Here is a 22,743-nt window from a genome sequence, read left to right as displayed (position 1 = left end):
GCATCACTGATCAAGGTTGTTGTGGTCTGAAGTGTGTGCTTTTGTAAAAAGTATATGACCATTTCCTTTCCCTCTTCTTCTATACACACAGAGAAAAACACAGGCCATAATTGTATGTATTGTTGTGTTTCTTGTGTTGAATCAATTTGATGCAGGGTAATAGTTGATGCCTTTTCTATTCCATATTGATTTAATGTCGGCATTTAGCACAAGTAAAGAAACTCTCCTTTCATTTAATGGCTGATTTGAACAAGCTGAGGCTGTTCTGTTGTGTTTTTGGTTCAGCTCAGTGAAGGTCCTTTTACTCAGTAATAACCACGTTCAAGTTTCCTCACTGATTTCACACTTGTACCAGCCCTGAATTATAGACTTTTCATCTCAGCAGCCACAGAAAACTACGACTATACAACTTTTGTTTGATATATATTTATTTGTAATATACTAGTGCAGTGCTTGTTCTAAACCTGCCTGTTTGGAATGGGCTTGGCCTGTGGTGATGCTGGTAGCAGCCTTTTTTCTGAAACACTTTTTTCTGAAAAGTGACCTGCAGTAATTGAGCCGGGGCAAATAAAGACCCACTGCTGGACAGAGCTCTGAAGCCACCACTGCTGCGCAAAGAGCTGTTCATATGTTTGTTCAAAGTTCAGTGCAGCTCAACTCAGTACGCAGAACCTGGAAATGGCGAATCAGTTGTCGTTGCCGTTGTCATTAAAACGCTGTTGTGATCGACAACGTCACTTTAGTTGATGGGCCCCAGCCACCACTGCTAATGAGTCCCTTATGATGTTTAATTTGTCTCAAAATTTGTGAGCGTGAAGTACACATGCAAGAGAGCATTTATAACCTCTCCCCCATCACTCTTCTGTAGCAATATTAAACTTTGTGGATCATATATAGCACTGCTGGGGTAAGAAGGTCAGAGATGGGCTGGGACTTTAATGTTCAAAGTGACCAATCAAAGGAGGCGAGCATCAGCCACTATCCCTCACCGCCAAAGTCTGAAAATTCAACTTGACAACCAAACGGCAAGGGCGGTGTTTAGCAGTTGCGAGCGCATAGCGAAGGGCTAATCTGCGCTTGTCTCAGCCAGCGCCCGCGGACCGACAGTTGTGTACGTGGAGCCGAAATGTTTGTTCGCTAGTATGGTTCTGCGCTCACACATAAGAGGTTTTAACAACCGCAAAGTTTGAGAATAAATAAACTGCATAGTCCCAGCCATTCCTGCTACAGAGTGCTGGTCCCCTGTTTATTAAAAGTTGAACGTATCACGTGTCCATATCCATATCTAATATCGATACTGCACTTCCTTGGGCCCTTATCAATACACATGCCAAGTGTGAAGCCAATAAAATCAAGATATGAGTTCCATAAACTGACAGGGAAACAGAGATTTCTTTAGTTTTATCGAACAGATGAAAACCTTTAAAGAAAACTTTAGGGTTAATGAGGTGCTCCATGTATTTCAGTCTACCAGGGAAGGAACCAGTGTCTTATATAGAACAGGTGCTTTTTTTCACCTGGATTTCCCGATCTCAAAAGACTGTCCTCCTGAGTCTAGGCCCCAACCTGATTCAGTATTTGATTTCTGAATCAAATATGTTGGTTTGGAAAAGGCTGACAAAGTAGAGGGAGCAATCCACACACACATACACGCACACACACACACACACACACACACACACACACACACACACACACACACACACACACACACACACACACACACACACACACACACATAAACTCCTCACAAAGGTCGATCACACAAGCTCCAGTGGACATATCCCTGTCTCCATGAATTCCTGTGTCTCAGGCAGTGACATGTTTATATACTCACTGAGCATAGATCAGAGCAGAGGACAGATAATATATAGAGCCACAGTGATGGATGTGTTCCTGTGCTCGAGCAAGCTGGCTCTGCTCTGTCACACACACACACACACACACACACACACACACACACACACACACACACACACACACACACACACACGCACACACACCTTTTTGTGCACAGATACAAAAACCAACTTGCTAAAATATATTCATCCTCAAATTTAGAGGAATAACCGACAGAACAAATCCCAACCTGTAACAACGGTTCTGTTGCTTTAGTCTTTTCGTCACTCCATTTGATTTAATCGGGACTGTGGTTCTGTCCACCTGTGGCAATCAACTGCTGTTTCTATGGAAACAGGTGGTACGCTTCGTTCAGAACATGAAGGAGGGAGGAGAGCGAGCAAGGAGAGAAGAGGAAGAGAGAGCATGAGATAATGAGGAGAGGTGGACAGACTTTAAAGAAGCTGCAACAAAGAAAAGGAGAGAGAGAGAGAAAAGAAAGAACATTGAGTTGAAAGGACTCATGGTGGGCTCTAGTCAAAGTTTCTGATACTTTGATCTTTTCTAACAGGCATGCTGGAGACTTTCATTACACGCTCAGGCGTCGGCCGTTTGAGTGGCAGCTGTACAGTCGCAGGCCTCGACTGACAACATCTGGCGCTGTAAACGTTCTGGGTAATAATGAGTAAGGGTTTTGACAAAATGCACAGGTTATTCTCCTTTCCTTAGTGCTAAGCAGCACATTCATGTTTCATTGAATAATAAGATAATAGATAGATAGATAATTCTTGACTCCACAAATGTGATCCACCTCATTGACTGTCTATCCTCCCACTATCCAGAGATGAAGCCAAAAAATCCCAGACATGAACGCAGCTATATTGTTAATATAGAGCCAGAGTCTTCACAGAAGCAGCTGACAGGTGGAGCTGATCTAGCGAGGTCCTGCCGACAAAAGTTGCTCGACAAATCGTGAGTCAGTCTCAGCTGTCAATCATGATGTTTCACAGTTTTTATAGCATCAAATAACTCGTTACTAAACTTCCCAGAAAAATGAGCACCTGAATATACATCAGTGTGGTATGAAGTACCTAAAATGACAGGAACCATCTTTGAGAAATAATTTTTTGATGTGTACTTTGACTTTTTAGTTTGGTCCAGGTCCCATCCGCTAACATGGAGAAGGCAGGGTTAATGACCTATACTGCAGCCAGCCACCAGGTGGCACGAGACACTTTGGCTTCACTTTTGGGAGCGGTCATGTCTTCAATCCTTATTTACAATCTATGGTCCAACTACAGTTCAAATCACAAATATAAACTCTTTGAAAAATTACATATGAGAATCAGTAGAAGGCAGTTCCAATGAAAAGATTTCATAAATATCTGATTGAAAAAAATATCAATACTATGTTTTATTTTAATGAACAGCATGTGTCTGTCATTTAATTTCAATAATTTGAACCATCATTGCTAAATGAGAGACTGAGACACCCACACAGGTCAGAATGGGATCCCGTGTGACTGTCAAATCAATCCTGACCAAATTGATGGTATTAAAATGTCAAAAACGTAATTGCATTAGCATTAGCGACATAATTGTCAAATGGTGTCTAGATGTGGCTCTGCTAACACCATCTGCTGTCAGTCAGGATTCCCTGAGTGAAAAAAAGGTGCAAATTCACCAACTGTGTGTTTGCTAAATGTTTATGTGTGTATGTGTGTGTGTCTTTGTGTCCTCAGATGTTCATGTTCGTGTGCACAAGCTTTGTGTCTCCTTAACGCTCTAAGTAGGCTGCTTCTCTACATCTCAAAGGGGAAACAAGTGCGTAAATAACCTGTCATTGTCATGGAGAAGTAAGTTTGCTTTTGTCCAAAAAGATAATAGCAAGAGGACAGAGGACGGGGTGAGAGAGAGGACGAGAGGACGAGAGACAGAGAACGAGAAAGAGTACGAGAAAGAGAAAGAGAAAGAGAAAGAGAGAGAGAGAGCCCTGGGTGCCTGACCTGACTCGGTTATGTAAACAAAATAAGTGTAGTGAAAGCAGCAGCAGCGAACAACAGGGAACATTGCCTAATGAGCGATGGCATATATAGAGAGAGCAGTAGAGTGTGTGTGTGTGTGTGTGTGTGTGTGTGTGTGTGTGTGTGTGTGTGTGTGTGTGTGTGTGTTTGTTTTCGCAGTGACCCGCATGCTTGTTTCACATTTGATTTTTAATTGGACATATTTTTCAGCGAGCTCTCCAAATTAAAAAAGCAACCATGACACATGTGACGCTTATATGTTCCGCCCAGCTCCCTCCTCCCCCCCCCCCCCCCCGTCCTGTCTTCTGTTCGGTGCTGATAAAAATGTAGGATTTGTTACAGATGTAGCCAGAAAGGTTTCCTCTGAGGATTTGCATTATTTATGTCGCATGAGACATCAGACAATCGCGATTCTTGTTTACGGGTGGCTAAACCATCAAATCTTTTTTTTTATTAATTGTTTGTCTTGCTTTTGATTTTAAAGTTGACAGAAAACTTTTATTCAAGATATCTGGTTAAAGGAGAAAAAAAAGCACAACTGGAAGCTTCTTGCTTGCAAAACGGATTTTGATGTGTATTCAGCTGCCGTGAGTGAAGCAGCCTTCTTGTTTCCTTTAATTGTTCTAGTTCTGCATTTCCTGTTTTGTCCCTGTCACTCTGTTTCTTCCCCATTACAGCCGTGCTCTTAACAGGAGCAGAAACCTGTCAGAGGAACTAACAAAGAACAACTCCAGCACTTATTTCAGCGAGACAACAGTGCACACACACAGAACTCCAGAACATCACACAGTGATCACCCTCACATCCAGAAACTCCCATTACAGAACCTAAAAACACAATTTACTTTCATCTCTCGTCCACTCACTTAGGAGAGCATAAGCACTAATGGCCATAAAATTCTTTCTCAAGGATGCTTCACTTTCTATTAAATTCAGCAGCATTTCTTCCTCTGTGACTCTACTGTGTCACCACAGGACACACTGTGCCAGTGTACAGGGGTGGGGGGGGGGGGGGGGGGGGGGGGGGGGGGGGGGGGGGGGGGGGGGGGGGGGGGGGGGGGGTTTTGATGCCAAAGGATATAAAACTTGGGGGAACTTTGTGGGTGATTCATGAGAAAACTGCTGAGGATGGACTTAACAAAACAATTTAGATACTGAAAACATATGAGAATATGCACTTTACATCCTGTATGTAGGAGGTTCTGTGTGTATATGTCAGTGTGAGATGTTGAAATGTGTAATCACTTGTCATAAATGTTACTTTACTCTTCTCCTTCTGTTTTACTTTGACTCAACGTCTATGTATCCCTCTCTTTTTCTTCTTTGAATCTCTGCCTTCCTCCATTCTCTCGACCTTTTAACCCTTTACTTTATGTTCTCTGCCGTAAGTGTCTATGTTTAATACTCTCCCTCTGCAGGATTTCCAAACAGCACCGAAGCCTCTCCCTGCCTTGAATACCAAACATTCTGATGATGTTCATATAAGACGGAGTAATCTCAGATACACCGGAGACTAAGTGGCAGAGGGCGACTTGGGGACGGCACTGAAACAGCAGATGTACACACTGGAGCAATCACACAGTGTGGTTCTACATTTGAAATTCGAATAAAAATCAAAGCAAGTTGTAAAATGATACTTTGCATTTATTTAAATACCAGGAGATAATTACAGCGAGAGATGTGTGTTCATTTGCTGCACGCTTACAGCAATGCTACTTGCTTCTAGAGAAAATAATGTAGTTATATTCTTGAGGCTAAGAGAGAAAAAGTCCATCTGAATAATAGAAAACTATGAAAAGGTCACTAAAAACACATTGGTCAGATTAGTTAAGAGGAACTGCATCTTGTACTGCACTCCTCACTGGATTCTTAGAAAATATATCACGAAAAGGACATCAACCTCTCTTGGACACGTTGGTTACCACTGAAAGTAAATGGCCCGTTTCTAGGCTTGATTGCCACTCTTTAGAGTAGTACAGAACTTTACAGTACAGCTTTTCCATTCACCCGTTCACACAGTGCATCTGTGCAGCCTTTTCTCTATAACTCATCACTCACGCTCTGCAGGCACAGCGATCAGGGGCAATCTTAGAGAGACTACTCTTTCTTCACAGCAGCATATAACGGATGGACTCTGGACCTGAGTCAGGAAATAAAAAAGTAACAGTTGGACTCACCTCCATGAACACAGTCGTGCAGTGTGCAGTCAGAGGGGCCCACCAGATGGATCAGACTGGACTGGCTGAAACCCACAGTGTGCCGTTCTGCAGTGCAAACACACAAACACACAAACAAAACTTAGCTAGTGTGTATTTTGCCCAAACAAGCCAACACAGACAAACACTTCATGCTTCCACATGTTGTGCACAGCCCCATTGTGATGGACTGACATGCAGCATGCTCTACGGCTTATCATACCTTTTGTTCGATCCTCTGCGGTTGAGCATACATGACAAATAACTTTAAGTTAATAACTTGATTAACATGATGACTGAAAACATTTACACAGCAATCAAGCACATTTGACAATAATACAATTGATAGTGTTTTCTTGTTTTTCCAATATATGTTGAAGTTGCAACGTTGCAACACTGGACCATTGTGCATTAAATACTGAAAGCATGAGGGATTGTTTAAGAAGTTACTTATATAAAAATTGTATTTTGCATTGATATGTCACTATAATTACAGTGGTTTAACAGTATAACAACTACAACATCTTTCAATCCATGAGGGGGTTAAAACATTATCCATAACCTCAGATTTCTGTTGTATGTTTGAGTTTGATTTGGGGCCTTTAGGGTACAGGATATTACCTGGGTGGGATGGAGGTGACACCACCTCTTTAATCCTGGTTTTAGTCTCCAGTCTCTCCGTCTTCTGAATCTCGTAGCGCTTCCTGCCCTCCTCCGCTTGCTCTGCACTGGCATACTACAGAACACATTTGCACTTCCATCAAACACCTGTCCCTGCATGGCTATATATAAAACCCTTTTAATACACTGAGTTTCAAGACGAACAAGAACAGCTATGTTAAATGTCATTTTTGTTTTGACCCAGTGGATCCGCTCTCCTCGACTTCCCGTGTAATTTCTTATACATATGGAGGAGGGAGAGTCTGATAGAGAGAGTGCTGCTGACAGGTAAAATGCCAAACATCTGTCTGCTAAGGTCAGAATGGATGTACCTTGATGGGCGGGACCTCCATAATCTTGTCGACATTCTTCAGAGAGCAGGGAACGTACCACAGCGCCGCCTTGTTGGCCAGCTTCTTTGTACCTGCGGTCACAGAGAAGAAAGGTTGAATTCTTTTCCCCGGGAAAATGTCAGCGTGGAATCTGCTACCAAATAAACCGACATGCGTTTGATGCGTTTGATGTTTCTTTTGAATAAAACAACAATGGAGCAAACCGTTTAGAAACTGCTGTTTTCAAGGCAGACACTTATTAACACAACACCACAAGACAATCCAAATTTTACAAAGCCGCTGGTGCTGTCCAAACATTTGCTTTCTCGTGCAAACAAAGGGAAAGAATACAAACGAGGAAAATATTCAAAGGCAATAATTATATTCTTGTTCAAAGCTCACATTCGCTTAACCCATTATAAGGAGGTTTGCAGAAGGTTTAGCCTGATCTCTGTTAATCCCAAACTATCTGCATTTGTATACTCTGAATATAAAATGGGTAGAATAAGAATTCACTCATTAAAATTCTCTGTACAAACAAAGAAGTTGTGACATTCACTGTTTTGCCGGTTGACACATTATTATTAGAGGTGTTGTCTTCTGTGATGATTAAAATGGTTTTCATGAGCACTTTTAAAAACAAACAATACACAAGAGTCTGTCAATTGAGGGGGAAAAAATACAGATTTCACACAATAAGACATCTTTCATTCAGTCCAGCAAAATATAAATGTGTTTATATTGTGGTTGATAGCTGTGTCAACTTTATTTTTATTCCTTGTTCTGTTCTTTTCTCAAACCCAAATGAGAAAGGATAGAGAGAATTATTGAATAAACCTGTTGATAGTTTGAGATATTATTATAGATCAGATGTAAACTAAGGAAAAGTGACTTGTTATATTTGATAGAAATTTCTACGGTCAGTTAACAATGCTTATTTTAGGAGCTTAGTTTTAGGAGCTTAGTTCTTTTTATATATATCAATTACCTCAAGGGGTTAGATATTAGGTATTTAAAGTTAAATTTTCTTGTGCATTTGTGGATATTAAGTAATATTATTACCTCAACCAAGGATCTTATGTTTTCATCATTATTATTGCAGGATGCAAGATTATGTAAAAAATGTTTTTCCAATCAATTTTGAGGAGGGGTTGGGCATGACCCAGGAAAGAACCAATAAAAATTCTGGATACAGATCAGGTGATTTTTTTCCCACTTTCTTCAACATGGCAAGCCAGGGCGTTAACCTTGGCAGACCTACAGCTCTCTAAGTTCTAGTTTTTTTATTAGTTGGTTTGTTTATTTGTCAGCAGGATTACACAAAAACAACTTAACATATTTACACTAAATTTGGTGGAAGGATGAGACAAGGACCAAATAAGAACTGCTTACATTTAGTAAGAAAAAGAGGCGGATCCAGATTTTTGACTTTCTTCAAAATTGAGATGATGTTTTTTTTTACATTCTCCCTTATTTCTCAGAGAATAGTTCACGGATCTCGATGAAAGAAATCAGACATAGTTAGGGGACTGACATCCATGAGTGTGTAATTTGATGCAGCTTAATTGAATTTAATGGAAAAATATTGACACTAACATGTTATCCATTAGATTCTCCTAAACCGTCACAATCAATGAGGGAAGTAAACTGCATCTGGAAATAGATCGTTCTCCTTATAGATCATAAAACATTGGAGGCTGCAGCAGGAGCTCTTCCTTCCTACAGAAAGTTAAGAACCATAAGATCAAAGTACAAAACTCGTGGAAATCACATCTCATAGCAATCAGGCGCAGAGGTTGTCATAGTGATATCTGCTCTGTTCTGCCTACACTTTTTCACTTAATTCCCTAACAGAGAGAGAGAGGGGGGGTGCTATTTCGAGGTTGTGTTGTTATGGCATGCAAGGGAGACGCACAGATTAAAGACAGCACAGGGCCATCAGGTTGAAATTAACTCACTGTATGTGAGTTACAGTGAGTCTGTATGTGTTAGAGGTGTTTTACTTGAGGCTGCACCATCTGACTAACTGAGAGGGTAGTGTCACTGGGATGGATGGTTTACAAACCTAAAGCTGCATATACATGTGCAGCGCATCAACACGGACAGAAAATAAAGGTAGGACACCTCATAAATTAAAAATAATGAAATGAAAAAGGAGAATTGGGGCGTCACTGTGACGGAGACTTTACCAAGGGAAATGTTAAAGGAAGACTGAGGGAGTAGCAGGCTAGTTATGGGGAATAACATCTGCATTTTACACCCAAGTTAAAACCATGCAGACAGCCGAGTCGCGTTACCATGCCGACCGCACTTCTCTCCTCCTCCTCCTCTCATTGGCTCCCGCCCTTGCCAGCAACCAGGAAGTCGCCCAGAGGAGAAAGGGAGGCATATTTACATATCCTTGACTCTACCAAGACAGAGTGACTCCGGTCTATTATTAGCTCCTGCTGGACCCTTTAAGGGAACTGTGTTTAGGATGGAAGGAGGAAGAGGAGGAGTGAGAAAGAGAGAAAGAAAGAGAGACAAAGACTGGAGGGTGAAGCACTGGAATCAACCGGCCAGCTAAGAACCATTCCCAGTCTGGCTGATAACCTTTTTTGACCAGAAACTAACGAGGGCACTGGCTTTGAATTTGAAATCCCTCTGTAGCAAATGAGGACAATGTCAGTGTTTGATCATGTTATCGCCTGCACCCTTATTACCTTCACAGTGCTTAGACTTCACAGTATCATGCAAGTTGTTAAGGGGAAACAAACAGTGTCTACATTCACCTTAAAACGGTAACATGTAGAATATTTGCCTCAGTTCTGTTAATTTTTCTATACTGAGAAACTGGTTTATTGTGTGTGTTGGTTTCTACGTGACAAGCGATTGTGGAGAACTAAAATAAGCCACAATGGAGGAGGCTCTACTACCAGGAAGGACAGCTGGCTTACTTAGTTAGCATTAATGAATTGTGTGAATGGGATAAGAATAAGAATTTGGCTGCGACCACACTGAACACAAGCTCCACAAATCTGCTCAGTCAGATTTCCACACCCTGGCAGAATGCTGAAGAAACACACCACAAACATAGTGGCTTTGTGCATCATGGTTTGTCAAGTCTCTCCTAGCTTTGAAACCAGGAGCTCCATGAATGCAAGAGGGAACTGTGGCTCTTCCGATGACGGGTACTTGGCAGTGGAAGGCACTTTTCCATCCTAAAATTGATGTTGTATTTGTGGAACATGACTGTGTGACAGATTTGCAGCAGTGCAATGAGGGCATGAACCTGCGAGAAGAAACCTGCATGTGAGCAGGATTTAACACATCAGACAGTCCAGCTGACGTCTCTCCGCTAATTTTACAGGAATATGTTGTCAGCAAACAGAAAACATTTTACGATAGGCAGTAATGAAAAATAACGATTTAAACATAGCAACAATGGAAAGCACAGGCACATAAAAACGCTGATTACAGTAAATCAGGTATCAACACAAACAGAAGCAGGAGCCAAAGCAGCAGATTGTTTTCAAAGCACACTCTGAGTCACAGGTGCTGATCTCCGTCATGGCAACAACATTTATAGAATCACTTCCTGTTTGGTGACTTGTCTTCAAAGTTAAAGCACATTGTTTGTTTTGTTGATGCAATGATTTATATATTGAGCTGAATTACAGGTGTTTTATTTTGAAACGTTGTGAACTTAGGTATGAAAATTGTGTCGATGCTTCGACAGACCTCTTAAAGACATGCAACGTATTAAAATATAACACCAGTTAAGTCAATCATTCAAACTTTTGCATAAAAGCCAAACAAGTGAACAGTAATAAAGCCATTTCAGCTTCATTTTATGAAAAGCATTGACTGTCATGGCAGATAAACCAAGGCAGGATGAACAAAGTTTACTAACTTTACTCTGCACCATACACTTTAAATGAAAAGCTCTGCACACAACATTCAGTGTGGAGACAATAAAAAGTGACAGTATATTGTAGAACTGTTTAAGGAGGCCTCACTCATGACAAGGAATCATTCTGAAGGAGTTCTGGAGCATTAACACAGTCCCAGAGAACAGTCCATTCCAAACAGGCTGCAGCTTTCATTATAAGTTAAAGCATTTTGTGGGGGGGGATTTGACTATGGGTGCTCAAGAGGAAAGAGTCTTTGTTTATTCATCGTCCTGTCCCCTTAAATCTAAGCTTAAGGCATCAATCATGACTTCATACTGTTCTTGAAATTTCCAAAATGCACAATTTTTGTTCTTGCTCAAAACAATACCAAACCTTGGCCTAAACTGCTCTAAGATCTTTAATATATAATCTTCCTCCCCCTCTCTTTTTGCTCCAACCTTTCTGTGCACTCCACCCTCATCCATTTCTTTCACCTCAAGCAGTTTCACTTGATTTATTGCTGCCTTTTACCCGTTCACCCCTCTGCTCTCCCCTTTGTCTCCAACCCACTATACCCTTCATTCTTCCTCCCAAACAGAACCCCCCCTGTTTCCTTTTCTCCTTCCTGAACAGCGTGTTCCAGGCTCAGCGACAGTGCAGAGAGATTCATCCTCAGTGCTGGATCCCCGTGTTCAAAACCACATTTTCCACTGTGCTGAGCCAAGGCTCCATTAGTTTTAACTACATTACAGTTGCTCTGTGGGATGCTACATCCTGATAGGGAGAAATGAAATCAGGCCAGGAGTAGAGTTTTGTGACAGAGCTTTCTGACAGAGCATATTAACATTATTGTATATTTAAGTTTATGAGACTCAGCACTGAATATTGATATAGTGAGCTCCTCACTTTTTAAACTAGATTTTAAAATGGGAGAACAAAAAGTCCACAGTTGACATGTTGCACAGTGACTCTAAACAAACCGTAGTCTGTTGTGCTTAGTATGAGAGTAGTGTTGTCTGTCCAGTTATAGACCTCAGATCTGCCCTCAGGCCATTTGCTCTGCTACAAAAGTCAACCTAGCCTCAAATGTTTGTGTGGGTGTTCCTGATACAATGAATGATTACATCTTTAAAAAAGCATAAATAATCTTGTTTAAGTGCAAAAGGCTTTAGAGCTCAAATAAAATCCTAACAATTATTATATATGTTATTTATTATCTTAAAAGGTTGTATGTGTGTGTGTGTGTGTTTGTGTGTGTGCGTGTATTCCCACAACGTTGCAGTTGTGTGACCCACCAGGATCATGGCAGGAACTGTCATGCTTATTTTAAGCCTTAACCCACAATGCATTGCTCTCAGCTCTGTCTATGCATGCATGCATGCGTGTGTGTGTGTGTGTGTGTGTGTGTGTGTGTGTGTGTGTGTGTGTGTGTGTGTGTGTGTGTGTGTCTGTGTGTGTGTTGAGGGGGCACGATCTGTCTATGCTGTCTTTATGCAAATGTGCGCCTGAGTGTGCATGCGATACAAGCATTATTACCTCTGTGAGAATTCTGCTTCTGCGTGTTTGTTCGAAGTGTAACTGCGCTATTCATACATTAATGTAGTCAGCGCTTTTTTCTCTTCATATCTGCAGATCTTGATGAATGTGTGTGTGCATGTGTGTGCGTAAGTGTAAAGTGTATCTTGTGTGTATCCTGTTGGATCTGTGTGCGTTTATGTGGCTGTGTGTAGTTTTCTAGATACTGAGTGTAAGTGTACTGTACTTACATGCATGTTTGAACATATATCTGTATATGCAAATCTGTGTGTGCTGTTGGGTGTTGGTCTCTTTGTGAGTGCGCATGTGTAGGACATTTGTGCGCATGTCCATCCCCTCCAGCGGGGACAATCATCACGGCTCGTGCCCACAGTAGGCAGCCTTCCCCTGGGGGGCCGTGACTGAGGACTGCCTGACGAGATGCTGCCTGACTGACTGTGGAACCTGGATGCGTGCCTCCTCCCCCAACACACGCACACACACGCACACACACGCACACACACGTGAAATAAACATGAATACATAAAAACAAACACGCATGCTCAGAGTGTAATATACTGTCACAGACGCATGCACACTTACGTATGAATAAAGCTGTAAAAGCATGCATGGCTGCACATACACTCAACCTCTAATGTACATAAATATGCATACAAATTAAAAATAAACACTAGATATCATATTGTAGAGCCAAAGAATAACAATCTTTCCTGAGCAAAAGTGCAGCAAGGAACATGTGACACTAGTCAGTCCTGTTTCTGTTCTTTAGAAGGAAATGTGTGTGTGTGTGTGTGTGTGTGTGTGTGTGTGTGTGTGTGTGTGTGTGTGTGTGTGTGTGTGTGTGTGTGTGTGTGTGTGTGTGTGTGTGTGTGTGTGTGTGTGCGTGTGTGCGTGTGTGTGTGTGACTTTTTCTGTGCAGAATGTGTCAGTATGCGCAGATCAGGTCGGCACACAGGTCGTCCCTACACAACCGCATATGCCAGGGAGTCGGGTACGTGCGTACGTCGTGTCGGAGCATGTGTGCAGGTACATCCACTTGGTGTTTGTATCTGACTGGGCCACAGTGTGTGAGGCCTGACGCTAAGACGACATGACAGAAGCAAATAATGTCTGCTCCCGTTATCTTCTCTTCCCCCTCGGCCCTGCAGGAACCTTTTAAAGGGCCAAACACTGACGAAAAAACACACACATATATCCATGCACACACATTCATGTATACAATACAGTGCATATACATACTGTGTTACACACGCAGACACACAAACATGCATCTAGGTGCAGAGTGGAAAACACATCTAACCTCTGCTTTTTTCTCAATTATGGACATTAGCTCCTGCACAAATTCACAGATCTAAAACCTAAATACGCAAAACAAATCAAAACATGCGCTCTGCAACATTTACACAGACCTACATTCTGTGCGTAAGAATGGACGATGCAACTGAGGTTTAGATAAATAAAAAAAACATCCGTAGAAACAGAGACCTCCATACGTATGTAATGATTAACAGCTGTGTCAACTCAAATGCACACAAACATACATTTTCACACATATGACCTACATCCCATAGCCATGAACTAATAGACCACCCAGCTGCCGCCTCCTCTGGCTCTCCTTTAATGTCAACGCTGCCTGTGTGTGCCTGACTTGAGGACACACAGTCATCCGCTCGCTCCACACAGTACAGGAGAATAATCCTTTTAAAATTCTATTCTATTTCTATTTCCTCAAGGTGGGACACAGGGGTTAACGTGTGTTGCAATGTTTTGGTTTTGGTGGAGTAAAAAATGATGCCATTTAATCTGAATCAGGGTGACGGCAGAGTTCATACGTATCATTTGGGCTATTACGTGAGCAAATCCCATCCCAGATGTGCTTGGCCCACGCAGCCTCCGGAGAGCTCGAAGGGAAGTTTTGTCCTCCCGGAGGAACTCACCTCTGCGCCTGCTCTCGACACGAGCATGAGCTCCTCATCTTCATTACACCCACACTGCCCCGACAGTGAACCTGCACCGAGACTTCCGAGCTGTTTACTCCTCTTTGAGCTCTCACATGCAAAGCTGTGCAATTATGGAACTGGAAAAGTTTGCTCAATCTAATAATTACTAAAACTACACACATGTCATTTTCTGATCAAATAATGGAGCTGAGAATTGGTATTATGACCACTTAATGTGCTTTACAGTATAGTTTTGCCATTCAACCATCCACACACAATCATACAGTGTCATCTATGTGCAGCAATTTCAATTTCTCTATCAATAGAACACTGTCTGCAAAGCCATCAGGGGAACTTTGGGGTTCAGTATCTTTCCCAAGGACACTTTGGCATGCAGAACTAGATTAGTGGACAAACCACTCTACCTCCTGAGCCACAGCCACCAACGTTAATTGTAATGTGCCAAAAATGTATGTAATTTACAAAAATCCTTGGCAAAATACGGTTTGCAACACTCTGAGAGTCTTGAGCCTCGAGTGTATTCTGTCCATCAGCTGTCTTCCTGACTGAGGTCCTTCCTGGTGGGCCCATGCACTATAGTGGGCTGCCTGTGAAGATGCCTGTATGTACATCCGCTTCTCTCCACCTGTCATCTCATATCACTGCCTCCGCCTCCGTCAACCTGCTTCCAGCCCAGCAACCAGCCAACCAACCAGTATAAGCCTGTTGCTAGGGCAACGGCTGTCTAGGGGATACTTCTTTTGTTTCTCACACCTCCTTTCCTTCATCCTTTTTTTCTGTCTCTTCCGTACTCTCAATCTTGCTTCCTCTTTCATTCTCTCAGCTGTCTTTCTGCCCATTGATATGTCTGACTAGTTATCTCCTCCCATTTGTCTTCCTGTCTCACTCCCATCCCCCTCGTTTTTTCTCTATTCGTCCCTCTCCTGAATGTACTGAAATGGAAGAGGGACATGTTGCTTTAATGCCAAACTACCTCTTCATTTCAAATTCCTTTAAAAAAATAAAAACAACAAACAATCCAGTGAGCTTTGCTGTTGTTCATCTCAAGAAACTGCACCGGTGTTGCAGAACTTCAATGATATGTTGTGTGTGTCTATCTTTGCATGTATTACTGTAACAGGTATATGCAGCATCTATCCAACCTGGATATGAACTAAAGAAGTTGCAGTACAGCACGTGGCATTTGGTTGTTTCAGGCAGTCTGTGAATCTCTGTTGCTACTGGCATTTAAAGGTTCAGAGACAACGCTAGGTCAGCACAATCTGATCCTCCCTGTGTCTTTACTGTAGGGACTCTGGGTAGCGTGTGTGTGTGTGTGTGTGTGTGTGTGTGCGTGCGTGCGTGCGTGCGTGCGTGCGTGCATGCTTTTCTATGTACATGGTGCACATTAAAGGTGCACAAATCTTAATAATTAACAAGACATACAGACAGCATCACTCAAACCAGACACCAACATGACTCTGAGTTTCTTTCCCCCTGTCTCAGCTCTAAATGCAGCTCCTCCTGTAAAGTGTTTCTAATCGTTTAGGCTTCTACGAGCTGCATTACTTATCGTATGCTGCCCTCCACTGATCACATGGCAGAATATCACAATGAGGAAGTGAGGGAGTTATGTAGTTGAATTATATTTTCCAAAGTGACTCGCTCCCTAACTTCTGGCTTTTGTCTCTGCTTCAAGAGTGTACGTCTCCCCGGTGAATGAAATGATCAGATGAATTTATTACAGTCCTGCGAGGGCCACGGGCATTTTTTCACGTCATTTCATAAATAATAAAATAATAGTGGTTGAATTTCTGTAGGTGCAGACTGTTTGTCACACTGTCAGGTCTTACAGAGACAGATGGTTATTGTTTTTTTAGAGCATCTGTGGTTTAGTGTCTGCTTTAAATTCCTTTCAGAAAAAGGTTATTCAGCAACATTACTTCTGCTGTGTGAGATAGAAATACTACTAGAACAATATGTAAAACATGATTTATGGTCAACTGTTTTAATAGCCAAACTGTTATCTAATGCACACTTTTAACTTGAATACAAATGTAGAACATTTTAGACTATCTTTACTTTATCACAATAATAACTATGTTTCATTAGAATATAATGCAGTAATAAATTAATGAAATAAATATATTTGCTTACATTAAATATTCACTCCATCTTGCATTTAGCTAAATATTTTATTAGTAGGAATCTCCCCTGATGCTGATCCTCAGATACGAAAACCTTTGTGTAACATTATTATAAGTATAGAAACTCAATTTTAATTTACTTTGAATGAAATTATTCATTTATTATCAGATAGTTAAAGCCTGAACTTTACTATGTTGTACACAGTAAGTGCCTGTTTTTACATTTCCAAACAAGTCACCTGTGAGGATGTTCTCCGCCATGACATTGACCTGCACCTCCAGTGAGTGCTGGGAGGTGTGCGTGATCTCAGCCGTGACGTGGGCGACCTCGCCGATGAACACAGGGCACAGGAACTCTGTCTTCTCCACCCGAGCCAGAGCTGCCATACAGCGGTCCTGGAGAAGAGAAACAGCAAACGTCAAAGCTTCAACAAGTGTCATGCACAAATCCACGGCAAAAATGTATTTTTTGAAAGATGCCTTTGGTAAACAATGACTTTCATCACCCTCTACTCTACGACCTGCGGTTGCAGTGTTGCCAATGATCACAGCGTGCACAAGTGGTGATTTGGGGTATTTTATAGAATCTCCCTGGAGTAAGTACCCTGCCTGCTTATTTGTCCTCGCTATATACTTCAATGTTTGTATTACTTCCTAGTGAACTCAATTGTTTTGTTTTTTTTCTTTCTCAGGTGCCCCATAGCAGCCATCTCATTTGAATAAGTTGTGAACTGAAGCACGTCTCCTCTTCTTCTTTAGTTCCTGCAATTTTAATTTGTCAACAATCAGGTTGTTGGGGTTGTTGGGGCAAAGCCAGGTAAAAAACCCTCTTAATCTTATTCATCAACATGTGAACATACTGTCAGATAAGATAAAGGAACCACGATGTCTGTAAAAGATAAATCCCTTGTGCACAAACTATGTGAAGACTGAGGAAACTCAGTTCTTGGTATGACATACCAGAGACTGCAGTAGCTTAGTAAACACATTGTGATGAAACATGATACAGTTTTTTATGAAAGGCATATCCGTAAAGTTCCGCATTTTGACAGGTAAGATTTAATAGATGTACTGTGGAACTTTGTTGTATTCTTTTTTTTTATTTTGTAAGACAACTGTCACAAAGTGAATAAATCCGTTTTTTAATGCTGGACAGTCTGTGTTAATAAACATATGATGTTAAGTGAGGAGCAGTTCTAAAAGCTTTTCAGCTCTAATGACAATGTGGAAGAAACAAAAGAACGTCAAGATTTTTTTGGGGCTGATTTTGGTCTCTCACCCCGTTCAGTGTGTTGCAGTGTCGCGTGCCGATGATGCAACCAGCTTCCTCGATCATCTTGAGGATAGTGCCGCCGTGGACGTTGCCCATGATGTTGGCGTCATCTGGCCGCATGATCCTGCAGTAAAGAGGAGATGGATTAGCATTAACTGTGTGATCTGATGAATGGTAGGTTTAAAACATGTGCCATTAGCATCTTGTGTTAAAATTGTTCTTGGCATCCTGTTTCACACATTTAAACAGTTCAGGTGGAAGCTCTTCTTATGGAGGACAAGATCCTCAGACCCAAACATGCAATGTGGATTGTGCAGGGTAATGCAACGAGGACTGCTTAGACTTGGGGAATAAAACAACCAGTACATAAACAGATGGCTCAGCATAGGTGTGCCAGTTCATCAGGCCTGGGCTCAGCAGTTTATTTTTAAAAAACAAGGACAAGGGACACTCTTTTGAGGATGCTAATGGATCGAATTTTAGCCAGAGAAGGCAGATGGTTTTAAAGAGGGGTGAAAGAAGCCATCTTTGACAACCTGGGAAAACCATCACTCAACAGAGGAGGAGTTGGTTTATGTTGGCCAATTTATGGCCAATATTTAATATTTAAGCTTTAATATAAGAAATGCTGCTTGATGAAACCACGTTTGTTAACAAAAGGCAGACAAAGGGACCAGTGATGTGCTTGTAGATACAGTCAACATACAGTATCATCATCTAGGACAGAGTGTAGTGCGCTGTTACATCAGCTGGTTCCTGTTCTCCAGTGCGTGCCACAAACTAGTCTTACCACTACAATGTGATCTGCTCACATACTCAGAGGTTACAAACACACAAGTATGCACCATTGCACTAACATCTGACTAATCAGAGAGTTGCAGGAATGTGATGAATGTTCCTTGTGTAGATGAATGTCAAAGTTGTGTCCTACGAGACACTCCCGTCTGAGTCATAGTGGCAGTTCCAAAGAATTGCTTACAATTCACAATAGATTCCAATGGAGAGGTACAATTATATAAAAACAAAATAGTCGGTCCTAATGAGGCAAAACATCATTTCTGAGGTCATGGTTAAGGTTAGTGGTAAGATGTAAATTGAGGTTAGGTTAGGTATGAATTGTTCATGATGAAAGGTTGGGGTTAAGTATAATATATTAGTATATAATTATATAATTCCCTTTCACTCTATATATGCTGCTTTTACTGTATATATATTCTATACACTATATATATTATTTCTATTAATATATATTTCCTTGCATTTATATTGGATGTTTACTTATTATTATTACTGATGTCTATTATTTAACTGTCCTCTTCGCTGCTGTAATGCAGCAAATGTCACTGTTGTGAGACAAATAATAAAAAACGAATCAAATTTAAAAACAGAGCCTCCCTCTGTGTTAATATGTGCCCTGCATGTCACCATGGTGATCATGAAGTTTGTCGTGTGCCTCATTTTGTCGTGAAAGGTGGAATCGTCCCGGTGTCTGAATCCCTCCTCGTGAAACACAGACACTTTTGCCACCGTTTAGTTTTACACATATCAGTTGCAGCTAGTGTCATGTTGACTACACACGTGTGGTGATGTCTACGTTGCCTGTGGTTGTGATTCCAGCCCAGTGTGATGATCTACCTGCTGAGTTGACATGTGGAGCTCTCCCATCCTTCCCTGACACCTCCACTGACTGGCTGACTTAGACGTTTCACCATCGCCGCTGTCTTATCCACTTCACCCGCCAGCCTCTGAGTAGGTCTGAAACACCGCATCTCTGCACCTGACTGACTGACTCTCACCTCTGACCTCCAGCTCCTCTCCTGCCTCTACATCCACGGACTCTACGGGGATTCAGGTCCCGACAGCGGCTAATACCTGGCAGGGTGTCATGCATGGCTGATTGTTGACCCCGCCTTACTGACTCAATGATGACTCGTCAATCTGGATCACAACTACAACACACCCACTGATGCAGCAGGGGACCGAGCAAACCCGTCATCACCTCACAAACACACACACACACACACACACACACACACACACACACACACACACACGCACACACACACACACACACACACACAGAGAGAGAGATATGTCACACAATCACACGTCATGAAAACATATCTCCACACATGGGATTGTTCTTCAACAGCAGCCAAGAAACCCAGATCAGCAGTGGGAATGCCAGACCAAGATCACAAAATAAACTGCTATTACAAATCCCAGGACCTGTCTGTTGACCATATTCCACAAAGATTGCCACAGACAAATGAAGCTAGTGTGGACAAAAGCAAAGTCACCCACACCTAAATCTGGGTAAAGAATTGATTTAGAGGTGAAAGTCTATGCCAGGGTTAAATACCCAATAGTCTGAAAGTCCATCGGCCCTTCAAACATATAATCTTTCAAAACAATGTTACAGTGCAGCATAATAATCCCCTTTCAGTGCCAATGAAAGTCTAAACTTCCTCATACTGTATGAGTTGGTTTCCAATTAAATGAAATACAACCGAAAGGAATTCATCACTGAGTTATGAGGTCATGTCCGACAGGTGTAAACAACCCAGTAACATGTAGACTGCTTAAAATTAGTTGAGTCAAATGTCAAATTAGTAAAATATAAAATAAAAACTGATTTTCTGTACAGGTCATGACTTTCAGTTTCCAATGATTGGCTGTCGAAGCACCCACACATTACACCTCAAAGCCAGGAAAATAAAGATCAGAACTGACTGAAAAGGCCGAGTTCTACCGTGAACAACTCCTTGAATCCATCACCAAAATCTTCCCTCTATGGTTTCTGCTGGTTTCAACATGTTCAATTTAAGACTTTTAAAGACCTTTGTTAAGTACGACAGATTTGACACCAAATTGTAAAGTATGCAGAAGTAGCCTTAAATGAACACTAACACAATTAAGACCTATATACCTAAATGTATTTAAGACCCAGGATGTAATATTTCAACATATTTAAGTCTTTTTCAGGCCTACAATTCAGATTATTCAATTTTAGACTATTTTAAACTTTTTAAGACCCACAGAAACCCCTGTTCCTCCCCCGTGTTTTACCTGTGTAGAGAAGAGCAGTGGTGAAAACTGTGAAGCAGCTTCAGAAAAACACATCTTGGTGACATTTCTGTCCCGGGCTCCAGCAATGAGAACACAGCAAAGAACAAAGATCTAATGGTGCTGGGAGGGATTTTATATCAAACACTGGGCTTGAACTGTATTTTAACCACACAATCTTACAATACCAGGTAAGAAAGGTATTTTAACAAACAAACACAACTGTGTATACACCAATGTCAAACACACACATCAGTCCCACAAATGCATTACTGTGTGTTTGAACAGACGGACATACACTTAGCTGATTACCCTTAGTTTAATTATTAAAAAACATTATCAACAACAGTGTCTATTTGCTATTTTATTTGCATTTTAGACACTTTAGACATCCTGCGATCAATAGGAGAACAAGTTGAAATGTAATTGTGTTTGTTCTTGCTCTATGTAACTTGGTGAGCGAGTACGATCTCCTTTGAGAAGTGTGTGACTGACAGTCGCAGCTTAAATGACCAGGATTAGGCCCAGTGAGCTCAAGATTAATACCTAACTGTACAGGCTGGCAGTTAAAAAGCAGTTTTTATCTCAATATTCAGTGTGGAAACTTTTAAGATTTGAAGAATTCTAAACAGAGATGGCCACGTGTCTTACAGCTGCAGCTCTTCTGGTCAACAGACTGATAGGCTTTGTTTTTTCTCCACACGAAAACCACTTAATAGCTCTGACAGGGCTGGAGCCCAACAGAATCAACCACCACATTTGGCTGCAGAGGGCGCTGTTGCTCAAGTTACAAAGTGTTGCTTTGACTGGTTGTTTTACCAGAGTTGAAAAGTAGAAATGACATTGTTTACTATAATGCAGCTTTAAAACCACAAAAGACCCTGATGTGTTTATAGGAACTGTGTTGTGTTAACATATACACACAAAGACAGAAAGGGGGGCCAGCGATGTGTGACAAAATATGGCTCCACAGCAGCTGAATACACCAAACCTTCAATGAATGCAATGGATGAGACCAAACTGGACATATTAGGACACCGGCCATCACAATAATCAAGATTCATAAAGAGGCCAGGTCAGTCCTCAGCTGAGACGACAGCTTTATCTACTGGTTTTCATTGAGTAACAGCAGCATGTCCACCTGCTGGAGGATTAGTCTTGTGTTCAGTCTGCTGAGATCTGCAGTAGAGAATACTCACTCAGAGTGTACCAATGTCCCAGGAGGGCAGTGATAAGGCCTCACTTGAGAGTCCAGCCTTAAGAACCACAACTGATTTGAAAGAAAAATCAACTGTTTAACTGATGGTGTTAATCAATCAAAATATTTATTGGTAATCATATACATCAAAATACACAACCAGTGGTCCTCCTGCCTGAGGTTATGATGATGCAACTAAGTCAATACTAGTAGTTGACAATATGACACGGTCTTGTGAAATGAAATCCAAACTATCCCTTCAACTGTTATCACATCTACATTATCTTTGTATTAATCATTGCACTGCAGAGCCACCTCCTGGTTCAGCTTGTTCATACAGTTCAACTGATAATCAAAGATTGATAACAATCTTTTTGTTTTCATGTTTTGTAGTTTTTCATGAACCTCCTTGTGGATTCTGCTCTCTCATGCAGAGCAGCTATGGGTACAGTTTTTATCATGAAGATTATTTCATGATGTTTTGTGGGCATCGATACAACCAGTGGCACCAAGACTGCACAAGGCGATCGGCCCAAAGACGAGGGACGGTGCACGAGAAGGAAAAAAACACGTCTCTTCTCTCCTCAGGTGATTAATGAACTTGCTTTGAGCAACTTTAAATGTTGATGAATTTTGGATGAGCAGCATTGGTTAACAGCCAA

The 22,743-nt window shown here is 41.5% G+C and overlaps 1 protein-coding gene across 4 annotated transcripts in view; it reads right to left on the bottom strand.

Moving 5' to 3' along the window:
- acot7 (acyl-CoA thioesterase 7) overlaps positions 1-22,743 on the bottom strand; it is a 52,078-nt gene that overhangs the window by 27,943 nt on the left and 1,392 nt on the right. Inside the window, exons 1-7 of one of the 4 annotated variants that reach the window (XM_034590921.1) lie at positions 19,453-19,667; positions 17,824-17,941; positions 16,784-16,940; positions 7,050-7,141; positions 6,679-6,793; positions 6,281-6,295; positions 6,040-6,126 (exon numbers count right to left, since the gene is read on the bottom strand). In XM_034590921.1, coding sequence (XP_034446812.1) covers positions 6,040-6,126; positions 6,281-6,295; positions 6,679-6,793; positions 7,050-7,141; positions 16,784-16,940; positions 17,824-17,941; positions 19,453-19,586 — 718 coding nt within the window. In that variant the 5' untranslated portion in view covers positions 19,587-19,667. Of the gene's footprint in view, positions 1-6,039; positions 6,127-6,280; positions 6,296-6,678; positions 6,794-7,049; positions 7,142-16,783; positions 16,941-17,823; positions 17,942-19,452; positions 19,668-22,743 lie in introns of those variants that run through there. The other 3 variants (XM_034590923.1, XM_034590922.1, XM_034590924.1) reach the window with 3 other exon arrangements.

The sequence above is a fragment of the Hippoglossus hippoglossus genome, chromosome 7 (assembly GCF_009819705.1).
Source record: "Hippoglossus hippoglossus isolate fHipHip1 chromosome 7, fHipHip1.pri, whole genome shotgun sequence".
Lineage (NCBI taxonomy): Eukaryota > Metazoa > Chordata > Actinopteri > Pleuronectiformes > Pleuronectidae > Hippoglossus > Hippoglossus hippoglossus.
The sequence above is the reverse complement of the archived record's forward strand: the minus strand, read 5'-3'. Positions and strand labels throughout refer to the sequence as shown.